Source organism: Eublepharis macularius, chromosome 16 (genome assembly GCF_028583425.1).
Source record: "Eublepharis macularius isolate TG4126 chromosome 16, MPM_Emac_v1.0, whole genome shotgun sequence".
NCBI classification, from domain to species: Eukaryota; Metazoa; Chordata; class Lepidosauria; order Squamata; family Eublepharidae; genus Eublepharis; species Eublepharis macularius.
Genome location: NC_072805.1, coordinates 2127930 through 2149143, shown reverse-complemented (window position 1 = coordinate 2149143; position 21214 = coordinate 2127930). Strand labels below are relative to the sequence as shown.

Here is a 21214-nt window from a genome sequence, read left to right as displayed (position 1 = left end):
TACAACCCTTAGAAACCCCCTCCCACCCATGGGATGTTGGCTCAATGGACTTTATTACTGACCTCCCTCCCTCGAAGGGGAAAACTGTAATCTTAGTGGTGGTTGATTTGTTCTCTAAGCAAGCTCATTTCATTCTATGCTCCAAAATTCCAACAGCAAATAAACCGGCCACCCTCTTTATGCAACACATGGTCAGACTGCACTCATTTCTGGATAAGATAATTTCTGATAGGGGAACCCAGTTTGTTGCCAACTTCTGGTGGGAGCTACTGCAAGTAGCAGGGATTGAACAAGGCATTAACTCTGCCCATCATCTCGAGACGACAGACAAACTGAAAGGGTTAATCAAGTGCTGGAACAGTTCTTACGATGCTACATAAATTACCAGCAAGACAACTGGGCTGATTTCTTAATTTTTGCAGAATATTGTTATAACAACTCAGTGCATAGTTCCACTGGGGCCTCCCCCTTTCATGATAGACAATGGATATGAGGGCACAGCAATGCCATTTGTGAAAACCCCAGCCACCCACCAACAAGGAAATCTCGGAGAATGGTGGTCTAACTTAACAACTCAATAGAGGATAATTAAAAAGACTCTGGAAAAAGCCAAAGAGGGTTACAAAAAGTATGCAGACAAAAAAGGTCTGTCCTATGGAAATGACAAGTGGGAGATTATACGTACATCTCCACTAAACATCTCAGAAGGGAGCAACCCAGTAAAAAACTGGGATGGAGATTCTTAGGTCCATTTCAGTTCAAAAAAATAACCTGTGAAGTGACTGTAGAGGTAAATCTACCCAAGAACTTTAAAAATGTCCACCCGGTATTTCATTTCAGCCTCCTGAAGAAAGCTCCCCAACCTGATAAGTGGCATCTGGATCGCGGAGTTCTTGCCCCCCACCCTCGTGGTGGACGGACAGCTGCACCATGAAGTGAAAGAAGTCCTGGACTCAAAATGGAAACGGGGAGAACTGTTCTATTTAATCCATTGGGTGCATTTTGATGAAAGTCAAAGGGAATGGGTAAAAGCTTCAGATGTAAATGCCCTGAAACTTGTAAACAAATTTCACAAAGCTTACCCTAACAAACCAGGGGGGAGGCCTTCTTAGGGAGGGCAGTAGGTCATATATACCTGTCTGCATATCTGTCATGAATGTAATCTGTGTTCTGTGTTATATGCTGGTCCTCTGAGGGCATGAGAAGTTTCTTATTGATGTTAAGGCAGTAGGTTATCTCACAAGTATTTACTTTCTCTTTCCCCGCTGCCTCCAGCAAGTGTCCTTGAAGGCTGACTGCAGCCAGCTCGAAATATATCTTTCTTGGGAACTGAAATGATTTCATTCTTTGTTCTGTCTAGCCTAAACCTAGCTTCTCCCTTTCACCGCCCCCCCCCCCCGGCTCCTTCGCACCCAAAACTTTAATGGTCCCTATCCTGATGGCGGGAACCTTCCCTATACCTAATACTACCGACCCCATCCACGTCACTTCTGCCAATTCAGCTGTCTGAGCACCTTGTACTTGATGGATCTCTAATAAAGTTACTTCAACTAATACACCTGTGTGTTTGCTGTGGAGAACTTGGGGATTCTACCTGCGAAGGACTGACACCAGGTCTTGGAGCTGGTAGGCCATTGCAGACTATGGAATAGAGTGAGGTCTCCTTGAAGTTTCATAGAAGGACCCGTAGGAGAACATCAACTCGGTGTGGAAAGGTTCCCCAACATCTATGTCAGGGTAGAATCTCGAGGAGTGTCCACTAAATTAGCCCGGTTCTGAGCAAGTGTGGTGACTCTGTCTGAGCGATGTCTCTCTCAGAATCTCGCTCTCTTCCATAGAAGATGTCTCAGAAGATCTGGACCTTGGCGAAGGAGTCCAATATTTCCAGATTCGATGAATGTCGGTCTCACATCGGGTCGACTCAGGTTCCTTGCTAGAACAGTGCTTAGTTTTAGCCCTCTTTTTACTCAGTTCTGAGGCGGTCAGATCCAATGATGAGGTCAAGGCCTGAGACTGTGCTGGGGTGGCCATCGAAGGCACTAGACGAGCCGAGTCCGTCGACTTAGAGCGTTGGCTCCAAGACGTCTGTTGGTCTGAGTGTGTGGGTGATCTCGCCTCCAACGGTTCTGACCAGAGCCAGACTGACTCGACAGCTCTCTTGAGGGCATACAGAGCTGGCATCGGTTCCAACTGAGATGGTTGGGACGGTGTGTTCAGGGTCGAGTCTGATGGTCCCACAGTGCTCTCGGTCGGGGTGGTTACCACAGCCTTAGGCTTTGGGCTCTGCACGGCCATGGCCTTCTTCCAAAGTGCTGCTTTCAAGCAGGAGGATCTCCCCATCCTTGCTTTTGGAGTGAAAGCCCTACAGATCTTGCAAGCCTGGTCATTGTGCCCCTCGCCCAAGCAAAGGAGGCAGAGCAATCTGTTTTGCTGACTGGTTGCTAGCTGCTTATCGTGCAGGTGTTTTGGTTACCATTTCCTGGCCAGCCTGAGAATGTGGCCTTGAAGTTCCAGCCGAGACAGCACCAACCTCCTAAGAGACTGAGCAGAGCTCATCGTTTCCCTCCTCCCCTCTCTCCTGGCTCCCTGGCTCAGTGCACCAAAATCCTAATGGTTTTTCTTTCCCATTTGGGGTGGGGACTTTGTCCGATAATTAACCTTGCTTTGCTACCTTGCTTCACTTCAGCCAATGATCCTGTCTGACCATCCTGATACTGGTATTCTTCTTTAATAAAGTAACCTTAAGTCATACACCTGAATGATGCAGGGAAGTGCTTGAGGAAAATACCTGGCAAGACCTGACACCAATCCTCTCATGGCAGCGGCAAAAGAGGAACTGCGGGTAGAGGGCACCGTGCCTCCTTGATAGAGGCTGTTTTGGCAGGAAAACAGCCGCGCCTGCGCTCCGGGGGGTGTCAAGCGTCCTCTAGTGGTAAAAAATTAGCTACAAATCCTCCAGTTGGTAGGCCTGCGCAAGCGCAGTCCCATGTGGGAATGCACAGAACACCGACAATGAAGTAACTGTATTTTGCTCTCTTTACTGGACCAATTTTTAATTCCTTCTTGCTTTGGATTACAGAACGTCCAATTTTTTTTACTAGGATAATATTATATTGTGAAGGATTGAAAGTTATAAAGCTGATTTTTCATACATCTCTGGGACTTCCTGGAATGTATATTATCTGCTTTCTTTTTTTCCTCTTGCAATAATATGACTGAACACTATTAAGATGGTTAGCTATGGATAAACTGAGCTGTGGACTAAACTGTGCCGAAGACTCACAAATAGAATTTTGCTGCCACCTGTTGGCTGAGGAACTATCTGGATTAGTCAATTTAAAATTTATTAACAGAGCTCTGCTGCCACCTACTTTCCAAAGAAAGAACTGATCCTTAATATTTAGGAGCTAAATAAGAAATCTCCTTTTTATCTATATTTTAATCTATTTGATGGAGGTCAGATGGTTTCAAGTTTGAGATAAGAATATTTAAACTGTTACATGAATTTTATATTTTTTTCATTCTAATAGTTAATATTGAAATCTATATTGAATATCAGTGTTTATTAATTGTTATAAAAAACTAAACAATATGTGGTATTATCATCATTTTGTTTAAGATTAAGATTGTTTATGATTGTTTAAGATTAGTTCTAAGATAATATTCTTTTGTGTTCAGCTGATTGTATTGGTATATGATTACTGAATATACTGAATATAGAACATATGAACACTTTGTATGGTTAAACTCCATGGGGTGTTCAGGCGAAGAAGGAAATTGGACAAACCAAAGAAAATGATTGCTGGTACATGGAAGGTCAAAGCTAAGCTAAGCTCAGAAGATGACATAGATATCATATCTGAGAAAATAATGTGATTCCTTTCAAAACAAATCAAAACTTTCTTCACAGAATTTAAGCAAGGAAACAAAAATGCTTTAACTCAACTGCAGCAAACTGATAAGACTGAAGAGGGTGTAGAGAAAACAAGACAAGAAAACAAGAAACTAACTACAGCAAACAGACCAGACCACATAACAACAACAATAACATTTGGTTTATATACAGCCCGACAGGACAAATATGCCATTATTATCTTCACAACAATCACCCTGTGAGGTGGGTGGGGCTGAGAGAGCTCTAAGAGAGCTGTGACTGATGCACAGTCACCCAGCTGGTTTCAAGCAGAGGAGTGGGGAATCAAACCTGATTCTCCAGATTAGAGTCCTGTCACTCTTAACCACTACACCAACGAAACTTTCACTGGAATAAGGGAAGATATACTGAAGTTAAGGACTGAATTATCTTTTGGATTACAAGAAACAAATCAGAAAATCCAAGAAAATAAAAGATATTCAAGATATCCAAGAAAAGATATTCAAGAAATCAAGACACAGCAGGAAAAACCCAGAGGGACACAAGAAAAAAATGAATTAGTACAAGAATTACAAGCAAGTTCTTTGATAGAAGCAGACCAGAAGATAGATATTTTAGAAACAAAACTCAAAAGCAACAACCCAAGGTTCTGTGGAATTCCAGAAACTTCGGGTGACTTGGATTTAGAGACTGGATTTCGAAGTCTATTAGAATTATAGAATCATAGAATCATAGGGTTGGAAGGGACCTCTAGAGTAATCTTGTCCAACTCCCTGCACAATGCAGGAAATTCACAACTACACCCCCCCGACTGCCCCAGTGACCCCTGCTCCACGCCCAGAAGATGGTGAAACACTTCCAGGATCCCTAGCCAAATTGGCCTGTGGAAAATTGCTACCTGGCCCTGAGGTGGCAATCAGCATTACCCTAGCATTTAAGAAGGGCAACGAGAACTAAGCACTGAGGTAACCCATTCTGCCCTCCCCATCATGATCTGCCCAAGTTCACAGAATCAGTATTACTGTCAGATGGCCATCTAGCCTCTGCTTAAAAACTGCCAAAGGAGAAGTTTGCCTTTTTTGCCACCGCATCACACGGACTGTTCATATTTAGTTTACAGTCCACTCTTACTCCAAGATCTCTTTCACATACACTACTGTTCTGTGATGCGGTGGCAAAAAAGGCAAACTTAGTCTTGGGTTGCATCAAAAGGGCCATTGCATCGAAATCGCAGGAGGTCATAGTCCCTCTCTATACTGCCTTGGTCAAGTTGCACCTGCAGTACTGTGTGCAGTTCTGGAGGCCTCACTTCAAAAAGGATGTGGACAAAATCGAGAGGGTGCCTATTATGGTTATTATACCAAGAAACAAAACTGATTATGTAAATGATGTACATATGATGGGCAAAGAAGGAAAAATAAAAACATGGCAAGGAACTTAATCTCAAGGAAAAACATTTCATGGTTGATATATTATCAAATGATGTCTAAACTTAAGGAACAATTATCTAAAGAAGGTAGCCAGTTAAGAAAGAAAACAATGTTCAAACAACTAATCACTGGAGATTCAAAAACGCCAATTAGGAAGAGTATATAAAATTTTATTGCAATATGATACAGAATCAGAACAAGTAAAAAACTGTATGATAAAACTGATGCAAAATTTTGCCCAAGTGATCTAAATCCTGCCTACTTATAATCAAAGGGCACATCTTACAATGACCACATCAAAACTGTACTGTCTGGTCCAATTTGATGGGACTAGTATCTCAGTGTACAATGATATCCCTGTTACAAGTCCTTCTAAAGGACTTGTAACATTAGGGAACTAATGGGCACTTGGGTGTCAGGGAACCTGAAGAGTTCATGACATGCAACACTCATAACGTGGTATATCTCATTAAATGTAAGTGTGATATTTTGTATGTAGGCAGTACAACTCGTTCTATCAAAATTAGACTCAGTGAACACCAATCGAGAATCAGACAGCAGGTGGTTGATGCCCCCATGGTTTCACATTTTTTAGAATGATCTGAAATCCACCATACTGTACTAGACTAAACAGAGGAATGAAGAGCTTATCATCAAAGACTTATGGAGGAAGGAGACTTATTGGATCTTTAAATTAAATTGCCTTACTCCTGTAGGGTTAAATATTGCTAATGACTTCTCTTGTTTTCAGGGTTAGTGCAATATAGACGAGACCCAGTTTGGTGAAGTGTTTAAGAGCAGCAGGTTTAATTCCCCCCTCCCTGCTTGAAGCCAGCTGAGTGACCTTGAGACAGTCACAGCTCTCTGGAGCTCTCTCAGCCCCACCCACCTCACGGGGTGATTGTCATGGGGATAATAATAACATACTTTGTAAACCATTCTGAGTGGGTGTTCAGTTGTCCTGAAATGGCAGTATATAAATCAAAGATGATGATGATGATGATGACGATGATGACGACGACCCTAGAGGTCCCTTCCAACCCAGTGATTTTATGATTCTATGATTCTTAAAAATACTATTGTATGCATGTGTGTGTGTGTGTGTGTGTGTGAACAATCCAATACTTTCTGATTCCCCCAAGGGAAAAAGCAGCAAATAACAAACTAAACTAACAAGATTGATAGATATAACAACAAATAAGAGAATTTTGACATGGGCAGAACTTGAAGAAAAAACAAACCAACAAATCCCGTGGTTTACATATTTTCAAATCAGTTATATGGCATCTCAAATACGTCTTGTAGAGATACTTAAAGAACAAAAAACTGATTTTGAGATATTATTAGAACAAAAGGAATATAAACAGAAATGGCTGTTATCTAAGCTTCAAAACATTTTATTAGAATTAGGAAACGTAAGAAGACATATGTATCAAAAAAAGTGGGAAGAAGAATGGGAATTAAAAATCACATCAGAGCAATGGGGGGAAATCTGGTCATCAAAATTATTCAATTCATCAATAATATCTACTAAATTACAAACATTTAAAATAATATCCTATTGGTACTATACACCAAGGAAATTAGCAAAGCTAACAGCAAACTACTCGCCATTGTTTTGGAGGGAATGTGGGGGTACAGGGACTTATAGCCATTGTTGGTGGACATGTCCAAAAATAACGGCCTTTTGGGAGGAAGTAACAGAAATCATACATAAAATAACTAACTATTCAATACAACTGCAACCAACAATAATATTCCTAGACTTATGGCAAGACAATAACGTTCCGCAAATTAGAAAAGAACTCATCAGTATCCTACTTGTAGTGGCAAGAACAATAATCACAATGAAATGGAATGCCATGGCAGCACCAAATATAGACCAATGGCTTAGTAAGTTGTGGGACCAAATGATTATGGAACAAATTACAGAAAGAATTCAACAATTGTCAGGAAAAGAAAAGACAACAGGATTTTACAAAAAGTGGAAGCCATTTCTTGACTATAACAAGTGACACACTCTACGAACACAATTTATCAGTCAATAATAGAAACATAAGCAACTGAAGGACAACGAATCTTTCATGGAACTCTATGGGAAAAACCAATTAAAGAAAAAGGAACTTTAAATGTTAACAGTAAAACTAGTAAACATGTTATTGTTATGCGAATATAAAAGTAAGAATTGAATTGGACTATGTACTTGATAACCCTTAATAAAATAAAATACGTTAAAAAAAACACCTGTCCAAATGCTTTCTGAAGTTAAAGTCTATTGCTTGCTAGAACCATCCGGCAAAAGTAATATTACAGTTTTTATCTGTTAGACTCCGGGAGCCTTTGGGTACTTAACGGACGTTCCTCAATGGGGAGAAAAAGTGATAATGACAGAAAGATCAAGATGGGCAGCTGTGCTAGTCTATCCGCAGCAGTAGAAAAGAGCAAGAATCCAGGAGCACCTAGAAGACTGAAGAAGTGAGCTGTGACTCACGAAAGCTCATACCCTACTACAAATTTTGTTAGTCTTATAGGTGCTACTAAAGTAGCACCGAAGAGCCCCGCGGCGCAGAGTGGTAAGCTGCAGTACTGCAGTCCAAGCTCTGCTCACAACCTGAGTTTGATCCCAACAGAAGTCGGGTTTAGGTAGTCGGCTCAAGGTTGACTCAGCCTTCCATCCTTCCGAGGTCGGTAAAATGAGTACCCAGTTTCCTGGGGGTAAAGTGTAGATGACTGGGGAAGGCAATGGCAAACTACCCCGTAACAAAAAGTCTGCCAAGAAAACAACAAGAGAACTCACTGAGATCTCTGTCTTTTGGTGCTACACCTCTGAAGATGCCAGCCACAGCTGCTGGCGAAACGTCAGGAACTACAATGCCAAGACCACGGCAATACAGCCCGGAAAGCCCACAACAACCATCGTTCTCCGGCCGTGAAAGCCTTCGACAATACAATATTTGTTCATGTTTTTTTTTAAAAAAAGACAAAAGACTACTGATTTCAAATTTGGATCTTTAGGTTACATCTCTGAGAACCGACTTCTTCAAATCACTCATTGGACAAATACGTTCCTTCAAATTTGTTGTGTGCTTTATTTGTAAAGGATGAAATATCCAGTTTTCCCACCAATATTCCCCATACTGTTTTTAATATTCTTTTCCTTTACAGCTTGCAAAGAGCTTGCTTAGGGGGGAAAAGAACAGTAACCATTTTGTTCAGCTCATTTTAGTTTTTGATCTTCATAGCAGGGAGCCCCAGCTCTCCAATCCAAGCTGAAATCAATCAGATTGTAACAACTTGCAACTGGTCCTCTTTTGCATTCACTGAAAGACACACTGAAGGCGCATAGAATTGTGCACCAGAGGGCGACTCCAGCAACTTCCTCCTGCAGCTGCCAGCCCTGTTTTCTGATGCTCAAAATAGAGCTAAGTGAGTGGCTGGAAGGCTGATTAAAGAGTTGGTAAACAGAGCTGCTCTTTGACAAGTAAATGGTGGTGGTGGAAGAATATATGCTGACATCCAGGCCAATCCATCCCTTCAAAGCCCACATGGCCTGCAGGCCGCTGCAATCTACCCAGAGGCATTTATTCAGTAATAGGCAATTCAGTATTTTTCAATTAAGCTTCCATTTCTGTAAGTCCCGGGCATAAACAAACAACGCCACTCCTACTCTTTAAAGGGATGTTTCAAGCACTGGGCCCCCAAGTGTTACGTAAATCAGCACTGCCTCATGGAGCCTCGTTCATTTTACATCAGCTCTGAATCCCCCCCCCACCCCTTTCTATTTGGAAGGATCCTTCTGGCTACAAGCAGGGCAGGATGCACGTTTGTTCCCTTGCATTTTGCCTGCCACCCAGTTGTACATGCAGAAAAGAGGCTGAGACTCTAACTGCTTCCTTTTCAGTGGTTTCACGGTATTATTCACAGAATAAATGCCCATTTTTGTATCAAGTCAAATAAGATGTTTCATACCAAAATCCTCCTCCTCAGCAGAGCAAGAAATTCATTTTACAAGCAAAGTTTTATTTGCAATTGGCAACAATTCCCAAACACAAAATGCTAAAAAGGAAAAGAGAGACTGAGCTTTTCTGATTGTCATCTTGTCTAGCAGAATGCTCAATATGGAAAGAAATCATGCAGTGACTAAGAACTAAACATAAAAGGCATCCATCATCTTGTCCTGGAATAAGTGAGCGAACAGCAAACGTTCTTGCCAACCTGAAGTAGCAGAAATGTCCGTCTCAAATGACCGCCCACCACTGTGGGCCAAACCACATGCGGCTTTAAAATGCCAACGACAATCTAAAAGCAATGGTAGTTCTTCAAAAATTGCCATGAGGCCTTGATCCAGGTCACGTGCGGAGCATTCTCTGGAGCTCTCGTCTCCCCCACCTTTTCAGGTGTTGAAACAGCAATATGGGGGGGGGCTGGTTTTGCACCTGGGTGTGTGTGGGGGGGGGGACAAGAGCTCCTGGGGCAGCCATGCTGTGCATGTGATCCAGACTGGGCTCCCATGGCAATTTTTACGGAACTACAACGGCTTTTAAAACGGTGTCAGAGGCCATCTGTGGACTCTGCTACTTGTAGCCTGGCCCCGGGTCCCCGACTCCCCAGCCTTAACTTCCCCCTCCTCTGTCTTTGCAATCTTGGTGCCTTTACACATCTGCAGTAACTCTTTAATTTTACAATGAACAGAATAGAGACAACTTTTCAAAGGAACCAAAAGCTAACTGAAGCTGAAACAAAGGGGGGAAAAGCAACATGGTAATTTGGCACACCCTGGGCCACAACAGACATTACAGCATCCACAGAAACAACTCGTAGGCACCAATACCATTTTAAAGCAGAAGTGAGCCCTTTAAAAATGCCACGCAGGCTTGACCCTGATAGGGTCTGCAGCTCAGAGAGACGGAGGAATCTTGTTCCCCCCTCCCCCAGGATTGGGCCCTCGCAGCATTTTTAAATGGCCTTCAGCTATAAAATGGCATCAGTGTCCACGGATCAGACCTGTAGATGCCATAATGTCAAGTTTCTCTCATTCCTAAAATTGGCTGATCAAGTCATTTTGGGGTGTCCATTGTTGATACTTTTCAGAAGTATTAATAAAGATCTACCTACCTCTGTGATGTGCGGCATTGGGTTAAATCCACAGAGATTGCACACAACATTTTTGCATTCTGTGCACTTCTGGTAATTGGGAGACTCCTTAGAGCCTACACTGAGCGCAGTTTGACAGAGAGGACAAGTGGCTGCCGGCCCTGAGGACACCTCCACACTTGGCTTGGCTTTAGCAGCTTGGGGCTGGGTGTCGTTGTCAGGCAAAGGCTTCTTCTCCCCTTTGGCAGTGGGGGGCACTTCTGCCTTGGGTTGCTCAGGCTTTGCCGACGTGGGAGGCCGGGCATCTCTCTTCACAGGTGTTGCCTTGGGAGATGGTTGAGCATCTTTCTGGGACACAGGCTGGGCTGGAGGTGGGGGCTGCTTTGATGGAGACCCAGAGGGGGTACCTGGTGGCTGAGACCCTGGCTGCCCCCCTGTGGAGATTAAATTGGAAGCCTGGCTAAAAAAAGAAGCCCCAAATCCAAAGAGCTTCCCAGTCACTGTTTCTTGAGGGGTCGTAGGCTGCAGCTTAGGCACATCAGTGGTGCCTCCCAGATTCAGAGATGGCTCTGGCAACCTCTGTGGCTGGTGAGGGGGAGCATGTGGCCGAGAGCGATCAGGCTTTGGACTTACAGGGGTCTGCTGCCCTTTGGGAACCTGCTGGGCATCTGGCCGAGGGTTCACGGGAGGTGGCATTTTCTTAGCACTTCCTTTTACTTTGAGGGGTTCAGCTTGTGTTTGAGCTTTAACGTCCAGGTTGGGCCCAGGCTGAGAAACAGTTCTAGAGCCAGCCTTCTGCTGAGACACTTGCGGTGAGGTTTTGAAATCTGCAGGGGCTTCCACTTGAGATGGCTTGGCCACCTCTGACCTCTGAGGAAGCACCACTATTGGCTGAGCTAATGTTGCTTTTGGACCAGGGGCATCTTGCTTGGTCTCTGAGGCTGCCAGTGTAGGCTCCGCACCACCTGCAGGCTTTTCCACTCTAGGCTGCTTCTGTTTATCTTCCATCCTTGTCGGTTTGGTCTGCCCTGATTTAGGAAGGGAGTCCACGGCTTCAGCATCAGCCGTTGGAGTTTTCAACTGAGTTGGCGGCTTTGGGGGTTCTGAAGACTGAGTGACGCTGGGCTTCTGGGGCTGGAAAGAAGGTTTGCTTACTGAGAGTGGAGCGGGAGTCTTTTGCTTGGGCGAGGACAGCTGTGGTCCAGAGCCATGAACTGGAGCTAAGTCACCACCTAATGCTCTTTGCATCTGGCAGTTTAAGCAGAGCCATTCTTTGACCTGAATGAAAAACAGAAGTTTAATTAGCTAGAAAGGATCAAATCATGAATGCAGAAAATACCACAATTACATGTTCCCAAGAGGAAATGGCTCCCATGATCAAACCAGGTTTACATTTCCTCAGGACTGGCAGGGGATTCCCCCCCCCACCAGCTGGCACTCCCCATTGCCATTCAGCTGTCCAGCAGGAGAAAAACAACAGCCAACTGGGAGGGGGGGCGGGGATAGGCAGCATTCCCACACACTGGGGCCACTCCCCATGCATTCAGAAACGGCATCAGAGAGTTGCCAGGAGATGCCGGGGGTGCTTTCATATATGGGCAAAAGAGTATTACCCACATACCAGAGCACCCCCCCCCATGATTTGCTGATCTCACGTCCGGGTGCACAGGAAATGACATCAGCACATCACCTGCTATGCAGTGACATCACTGGTGAGCTCCATTGCGACCCAGTAAGACCCATCCCCCTCCCAGTTGTCAGGGGGAACCAGGCAACCCTAGATCAACCCCCCTCCCTTTTGTCTCCCGGTGTATTTTAACAAGATAATTAACTGCACGTAAGTTGGACAGAGACATAACCAATATTGTTATATTGTCTTACATTTGCTGATCTTTTCTTTTATTGGATATCCACTATTTTGACAGTGGGTTGTACTAACAATTCATTGAAAGACTTTGAAAATAAACTGAAAGTTTAAGCAAAAGTTCTGAAGTGGCCCAAATGCCTCAGGATTCCTTCAACGGTAACACAGACTTGTTAAGTATCTGAATAACAGCTTTATCCACAAGTATCTACATCTAGCAAGGCTGACACGGTTAAGAGAATAAAAGAGAAAAGCAGTATATAAATGAAGCAAATTCATAAATACAGATGAAAACGGGGGGCAGATAAAAAGATAAGCTGCTTCGTGGGTTTGAAGGCAAGAACAACACTGGGAAAGCTGAACATATGGAGGCTGCCAGGAGGAGGGAAAGAGAAAATCGTGTGGGGAGGGGTATACAGAGGAAAGCGAAGCACCCCCTGCAAGCCCTGGCAGGTTCCCCACCACGCAACGGGGCCCAGCTCAGCTGGCACCACACAATCAGGCCACAGGGGAGAGGCTGCGGGTGGAGCCTCTCCCCTGTACGCGTTGCCCTGTCGCTACCTTAAAACTGAGGCCCAAAAATATAAAACGAAATCAGTGACACCTAATCCTCCCCTTTCTGGCGGTTGGCGTAGAACATGTGCAAAGATCAAAAAGACTTCACTGCATGAGTTAAAGAACTTTATTGATAAGCTACCAGTGTCAGGAACTCACTCCGTCTTTGCCAGGAATGACGTTTCTCTAGAAGCACAAGCCATATATAGGATTCTAAGCACGGGTGAATTCCCAAATCCCCACCCCCTTGAGGTAACGGCCAGCTAAGTTCAAAAGGAGGCATCTAGGCAGGAGGAAGCAGAGTTACTGTAGGCGAAGTCTCCGGGCCGCGAGTGTCCGTGCAAGCCTCTCTTCCCAGGCTGAGGAGGGAGGAGTTTAGGCGATAACAGGAGGGACAGCCCCTCCCTTGCGCACTTTCACGTCACAGTCAGGAAGTCGCTTCAGCCTTCAGGGATACCCATATTATTAGAGCGCAGCCGTTACATCGGGTCTTGCTGGGAATGACAGGTGATGCTAAGCACACCCAAAAATATTAAAAATCTTTTGCCATTTCTGAATAACCTTGTGTGACAATACAAGAGGAAGCATCCTGAACAGAAGTAAATACTAGGGTAATATAAAACTTTTGAATATCATAATTTTATCTGCCCAATTAAAATTTAACTTACTCCAACGTTCTATCTGAGCAGAGGCTGATTCCACGATAGCTGTAAAATTACATTTAATTAAATCTGCTACATCAATTGGTATATTTATGCCTAAATGGCGCCAACATTGCTTAACCCATTTATATGGATACAAATAATGGATTCTGGCAGCAGTATAATCTGTTAAGTATGCAGGATACAATTCAGATTTATTGAAATTTACCCTTAGACCTGAAATAATCCCAAACTGGTCTAAAATAGATTGTAATTCAACTAATGACTATTCCGGGGAAGATGGGTACACCACCATATCATCAGCATGGAGTACCACCTTATGCTCTGTCTGACCTACTTGGACTCCTCTAATTACTTGACTTTGTCAGATGGCCACAGCTAAAGGCTCGATTACCAGGGCAAACAAAAGAGGAGACAAGGGGCAACTTTGTCTCGTTCCTCGTGAAAGTAAAAAAGGTTGTGAGGATAAACCATTTATTTTAAGACTGGTTGCTAGATGATCATATAAAGGAGAAATAGCATCACAGAACTTCTGTCCCAAACCCATATGCGTTAGCGTATTTTGTAAAAAGGAGATTTCTAATTAATCAAAAGCTTTATGTATATCTAAGGAAAGCAATAATGATTGTATTTTTTTTCTCTACAATGTCTTATGATTCCCAAATTACTTCTCACATGGGTAGTGATGTACCTTCCTGGTATAAAACTGGTTTGGTCTGAAGTAATATAATACCCAATTATCATTTTCAATCTATTAGTCAATACCTTACTAACAGTTTTCATATCTGAATTTAACAAAGCTATAGGCCTGTAAGAGGTGGGATCTGTTGAATCTTTATTATCACTGTAATGTTAGCTCCTGCCCAGGATCTAAGCATAATTTTAGAGTCCAAAATATAATTATACAGCTTAGTAATGGGACCTATTAATACTGGTTGAAATACTTTATAAAACTCTGATTTAAAGTCATCCTGTCCAGGAGCTTTATTTGATTTTAATTCCTTAATGGCTTGTTGTACTTCTTATGAAGTTATAGGATTTTCTAACATTTCTCTATGAGTTGAAGTAAGGGATTTAAGACAAGCTCATTTTTGGAAATATGCATTAATCTCCATGCCATCTGGGTTTGAAGAAGTATATGAAGTTTTACAGAATTCCAAAAATGTTTGTATAATTTTAGAGGAACTTGTATGCACTATATCTTTTGTATCTCTAATAGTATGAATCTGTCTGTTTAGTTTCCATTCTTTCACCCTCCATGACAACAATTTCAATGTCTGTGGGGATCTTTGCCAAAATTTCTGCTTAAATTTTTTTTGTATTTGCTCTGCTTCCAGATTTTGTAACATTTTCCTTTTTTTAACAAATCTTTATATATCTTACAGCTGCCTGTTTTTTATGTAATTGTTCGAGAGATTTAATATTTTCTAACAACATATGTCTATATTTTCCCTTTTCCCTCTTATATGGAGATCAACCGATCTCAGAGGACAGCTTTAAAAGCATCCCATATTACAGGAGTAGATACCTTATTGTTACTATTGATTTCAAAATACTCTTTAATGTATTGTGTAATTAGTTCTTTTTGTTCCTCCTTCAATAGATAAATTCAATGACCAATCGGTTTTTCGTTCTTTTTCTTCTAAAGGTGTTAATTTATAGCTAACTGAGGAGCAGTTGGACAAAATAGATGGAACTGTTCTATTATTGGCTGCAATAGGGTATTAGACACAATGATGTAATCAATACGGGTGTAAATATCATATCTAGAGGAGTAGTAGGTATAGTCTTTTGCAGTACCATTCTTATTTCTCCAAATATTACATAATTTATAAGATGAAACTAAATCAAAATGCTGATTTTTTTTGTACTCTACAACATTTTTAGGTTTAGATCTATCTAAACTAGTATCCATAACATAATTCATATCAGCCCCTATTACGAATTCTCCTTCCTGAAAAACACTCAGCTTTGCCAAAGTCTGTTCCAAAAAGGAGATTTGCTTATAATTTGGGGCATAAACTGAGGTGAAAGTAAATTTTTGACCATCAAGAGTGCCTTCCACAAAAATGAATCTTCCTGTTGGATGTATTTCAACATCTGTGCATAAAAAGCGTAAGTTTTTAAAAAACAAAATGGCCACCCCTCGGGCCTTTGATGAGCCTGAAGCTTGAAATTGAAGGGGGAACCATGCTGTTTGACATATTGGATGAGCAGTGTATTTCAAATGGGTTTCCTGAAGCATCAAATTATCAGGTTTTGATTTCAAAATCTGAGACAATACTCTTTTTTGTTTAATATTATTGTTTAACCCCCTTACAATCGAAGTCATAACTAGACATGGGCACGATCCAAAAAATAATCCCGATTTAGCTGATCGTGATTCCGCGGTGGCGCTGAATCCAGGTACCCGAACCTCGCCGATCAAGTCCCATTTCCAATACAGAATTGGGAATAGGGAATCGGGAAGGCCGATGCGGGAGGGCGCCCCACCACCAACACTCCCCCAGACCAGAGTGACCAGGCACTAGAATGTGTAATACCGTGTGAGCCCTCAGCCAAGGAGGTGCCCACTGAGCTTGTCCCCAGAGCTAGACAGCAGCCCTGGAAGCAGAGAGAGAGAACAGGATTAGAGCCCAACCCCAGCTGAAACACTCCCCCCCAGATCTGAGCCCTCAGCCGAGGTGCCCACCGAGCTTGGCCCCAGAGCTAGGCGGCAGCCCTGGAACCAGAGGACATAGCTCCCTATTCCCTAATTCCCTATCCGCTGAAGCCCAAAGCTAAAGCTCCCCCCTCTCTCTCTCTTGCACTTTCTCTCTCCAAAATTCGGCAAGCGAGAGCTCGCCTCTGTCCCACTCCACCCGCGAGCAGAAAGTGAAACTTTGTTGTGCAGCACATGGCTATTTATAAAGCCTGGGTCTGCTACGCAGAGGGCTGTGTTTGGCCATAAGAGCTGCCTCTCAGGCTTTGCAGGGATGAGGTTCGAGTGCCCATGGCTACAGAAGAACACCCCCTTCCCCCGCCCTCCCCTCTCTTCTCCCAAATGGACGAGATGGGCGCACGCTTTTCTGGCTGCTCTGTGGTTGGAAGGAAGCCCTGCTGATCAAGGAAAGCTGGGCTTCCATTCGTGTTTCCAGGGCAACAGAAGGAGGGGAAACAGCTCTGGCATTCCCCAGGCTCCATTTCCACAGGTCTCCGTTCCCTCGGGAACAGATGGCTGGCGCCAGACTGTCTGCAGACTGCAATCCCGAACGTAAACCGATCGATCCGATCAAGACCCGATCCGACCGCTGAACCGGGAGCCGTGGATGAAACCGATCAGCCCGGTCCCAATGGCGCAAACGCCAAAATCGGGGCAATTTTCAGACCGTAATTCCAATCGTGCCGATGTCTACTCATAACCTTATATACCATATTCATTTGTAACCTAAAACTTATAGCAATTATACTTAACCAGATGCTCAAAAGATTTTTAAAATATAACTCTTAAAAAGAGAAGTAAAAAAATACCGTATTCTTTTATACCCAATACAATAGAATTCAAATTCAATAAAACCAAACAAATGTCAGATAAGTAACTAATTTAAAGAACACTTATTAACCACTATTTGACCTAGTCTTCTGATATTATATTAAATATGGGATTTGGAGACACAAGATTTGATTTATTGATTGGCTTTTTGCAATAACTGTTGGTTCTAAAGGCAAACTATTTTCTAATGAGGTATCTGAAAATGCCATCAAAATCCTTGGGGGCTGCATCTGACGTTGTTGATAGAGGTCCTGAGAATGGCAGGTGCTTTGGACTTCTTAAACTTTTCAAGGTAGACACCAAACAATTCAGCTTATTTATCAAAATGTCTTGTTCCTGTTCTGGCAGATTTTTAAAGGAAGATAGAAGATCCATTTCTATCTCATCTTCAGTCCAAATTAATTCACTTTCTGTCTTATTCGTAGGGTAATCCTTATTTAAAGATGTTTGTTGTATCATTGCAACAATTGTGCTGATCGGTTTTGGCATATTTAGTGGTACTGCTTGGTCCATTATTGGTGGAGAGGTTCTTTCCACAATTTTTAATCACATTACATTGGCTCTTTCAAAAGATTCATTCCTTTTCTTTACTATAAATGGAACTATGGTTGAGACTGAGCTGAGCCCCCATCGGCCGAATAGAGGAGAACGGGTCCCTCTCTACTAGAGGCATCCACCATCTAACTTTTTAAGTAACTTTTAAAGTGATGGTTGGGTAGCAGATTGATTAGTCTGTGCTGCTTTCTTGTACCTTTTAAAATATTTATATTGTACTGTTTGATATTGTTGTTTTAAATCCTTAAATGCAAGTTTTACTGTAATATTTCTATGGAATGTAATCCGCCCTGAGCCTGCCGGTGTGGGGAGGGTGAAATAGAAATCGAAACAGATAAAAATAAATAAACTACATTATGAACAACAGTATTCCTAAAATGTGTCTGGATCTTGAGCCCATATCTTTGAAGTTCTGCAGCTGAAGAGAATAGGATTGATGGAATTCTATTAGAGTAAAATTGCAAAAAATAATGTTGGCACTGTAATGTTCCTGGAAGTCTTTCCAGTTTAAAAATATCAATTATTGATGGTGTCAGATTTAAGAGAGCTGCTAGATAGTTTGTTATGTTTTTCTTAGATGACCAGTCTATAAGTTTTCTAAAAGAAGCCTTTCTGCCTTTTATGACTTCCTTGACTTGGGTCATTAACCATGCAGCCGTCCTTTTAGACATAGCAGTGTCTTTCCTAATCTGGGAAATGTATTCTATCTGGGTTCAGTAAGTGTGGTTTTAATAATTAGCATGGTTTTAAATAGTTTCTAAAATCGTCCAGCTGAGAAGCACAGGAGAACTCAGGGGTGACGCAGTGATGTCACTCCTGGAAGTGACGTTGCTGCACCACCCTGAGAGCACGTCTGGAGCAGCATTCCCCCACCTTTCCTCCCCCGCTGGCTGGGGGGTAGAAGTGGGGGGGTGATGGTGGGAGCAGGAGATCCCCTGCCCCCAGTGGGGGAATGGCATCCCTAGCTGTATGTGACATTAGAACATTAGAGCATTCTGACATTAGAAATCACAACACCCAAAAACTAGCGGGAGAACCTTTTAATATTCCAGGACATTCCACTGCTGTGGCTGTCCTCAAACAGGGAAACTTTAAGGAGAGATCACAACATAAGATTGCTGCAATGGAGTTCATTCACCAATTCAGAACAATGGAACCCCCCCTCCCCTCCTAGGGCCGAACAGAGACTTAGGATTCTTATCTCACCACAACTGCTAATTTCTGCTCTAATCAGTTGCTGTGTACCTTTATTTTCTGATGCCCTCCCTTGTAGGACCCCACAGATGCCTTCAAAGAAGAATATTTTGCCAAAGAGCCTGCAATCTTAGAAATGGAAACAAAAGCTTAATTCAAAGGAATAGGAGAAACAAATCACCAGGAGTGGATGGTGTACCAATAGGGCTATTTCAAGCTACAGAAGCTGGCTCCATCAAATCCTTGACAAGAATATGTGAACAAATACGGAAAACAAAACAACAGCCACAGACTGGAAATGCCCAGTCTACATTCTAATTCCAAATAAAGGGGATGCCAAAGACTACCGCAACTATTGGACCATTGCATTAATTTCCCATGCAAGAAAAGTGACGCTCAAAATTCTAGAACAAAGACTCTAACCATATATGGAACAAGAAATGCCAGATGTTCAAGCTGGATTCATAAAGGAAGAGGCACTACAGATCATATTGCAAATTTACAACAGCTAATGGAGCATACCAGTCAATTGAAGAAGAAAATAAGCCTGTTTTTTAGATTACAGCAAAGCTTTTGATTGTGTGGATCATGAAAAACTGTGGATGATATTAAAGAAATAGGTATGCCACAACATCTGATTGTTCTGATGTGCAACTTGTACTCTGGGCAAGAGGCTACTGTCAGGACAGAATATAGGGAAACAGAATGATTTCCAATTGGTGTCAGACAAGGATGTATACTCTCTTTCTCTGCGTTCAACCTATATGCAGAACATATCATAAGGAAAGTTGGATTAGCTTTAGAAGGTGGAGTGAAAATTGATGGAAGCAACATTAACGATTTGAGATACACAGATGACACCACCTTAGAGGCAGAAAATAGTGAAGACTTGGAACAGCTACTGAAAATGGTTAAAGGAGAAAGTGCCATGGCGGGTTTACAGGTGAAGATCAAGAAGACAAAAGTAATGACTACGAAGAAATTAAACAATTTTAAGGCTGCCAATAAGGAAATTGAAATTGTTAAAGATTTGCTATTTCATCAGCAAAAGAGGAGACTGCAGCCAAGAAATCAGACGGAGATTGAGACATGGAAGGGCAGCCATGAAGGAATTAGAAAAGATCCTTAAGGACAAGGATGTGTTGCTGGGCCCAAGATCAAGATAATCCACACTATGGTATTCCCCATTAATATGTATGGATGTAGAAGCTGGACAGTGAAGAAAGCTGACAGAAAGAAAACGGATTCATTTGAAATGTGGTGTGGGAGAAGATTTTTATGGATACCATGGATGGACAAAAAGACAAATAAATGAGTTCTAGATGAAATCAAGCCTGAATTCTCCCTAGAAGATAAAATAACAAAAGTGAGGCTATCATACTTAGAGGCTTTTGTATTTTGGAGGCATTTCATTCATAGAACAGCCAAGTTGGAACCATCTTGACAGCACATAACGCGCACACACATATTCTCTTTGATATATAATGTAACACCTCCCCAACACACCCCTCCCTGTTCTGCCTATGATAGGATTTATACCCAGAGATGACCACATATCACTGATTCTTCCTGCTCTACCATGTTTCTGAGGCACCCGCTGCATCTCAGGTCTAAGAACTGACTCTGCACAGCATCTTCAAGGAGTCTTTGATATTGCTCCTTTCTGGCAGTCAAAGGTGGCAGCACACCTACTAAATTCTGCTATGTCAGGGTGGAGTGCAAAGGAGAAACCTTCAGAGAAGCAACAGCAAAACTGTGGAGAGGGGGCAAGAGTCACGTCCAGGCACTGGGGGGAACCAAGGAGCAAAAAAAAGAAAAGAAAAAGGAATTCATTGCTAATAAATGAGTAAAATCCTACTTGGGAGTAGGGCAAAGGAGCCAGGAAGTGGGCTTGGCAGGGAGGCAGAGCTGGGGAAAGTGCAAAAGAGGGCAACCAAGACGACTAATGGTTTGGAGTAGCTTACCTGTAAAAAAAGACTGAAGAGTTTAGGGGTTTTCAGTTTTGAAAAAATACAACCAAGGGGCGTGTTACAGAAGCTTATAAATACAAAATTATGCTTAAGACAGACAAAGTAAATAGTGAGAACCTTTTCTCCTTCTCCCATAATACTAGCACTCATGTGCATCCATTGAAGTTGGGTCACAGACACGAGATTCGGTTTCGTTTTCCCGGCCATGTAGGACACTCCTCTCCGCAGGTCTGGGAGGAAACGTCTGAGCAGCCTGACCGGGCAGTTGACCCGCGAGGGTTAACCCCCAGGACTCCCAGTGAGGGAGTCTGCATCCGGGGCGCCGCGGGAAGAACCCTCTGGAAGCAATGCAGGGGGTAAATTGCCCATTTGCTCCAACGGAGGCCGGCAGACTTGCGCAGCACCGCGTGTGCTGCTGGGCCATGGAGAACGGCAATAAGCAGATTTAAGGTGAAAACCTGTAAGTAAGCGAATCCCTTCTGAC

At 42.8% G+C, this 21214-nt stretch overlaps 1 protein-coding gene across 1 annotated transcript in view; it reads right to left on the bottom strand.

Moving 5' to 3' along the window:
• The window catches only part of PCLO (piccolo presynaptic cytomatrix protein), a 303767-nt gene that overhangs the window by 261524 nt on the left and 21029 nt on the right, over positions 1 to 21214 (bottom strand). Inside the window, exon 3 of the mRNA XM_055000594.1 lies at positions 10420 to 11676. Within this exon, the coding sequence (XP_054856569.1) occupies positions 10420 to 11676 (1257 nt within the window). The remainder of the gene's footprint in view (positions 1 to 10419; positions 11677 to 21214) is intronic.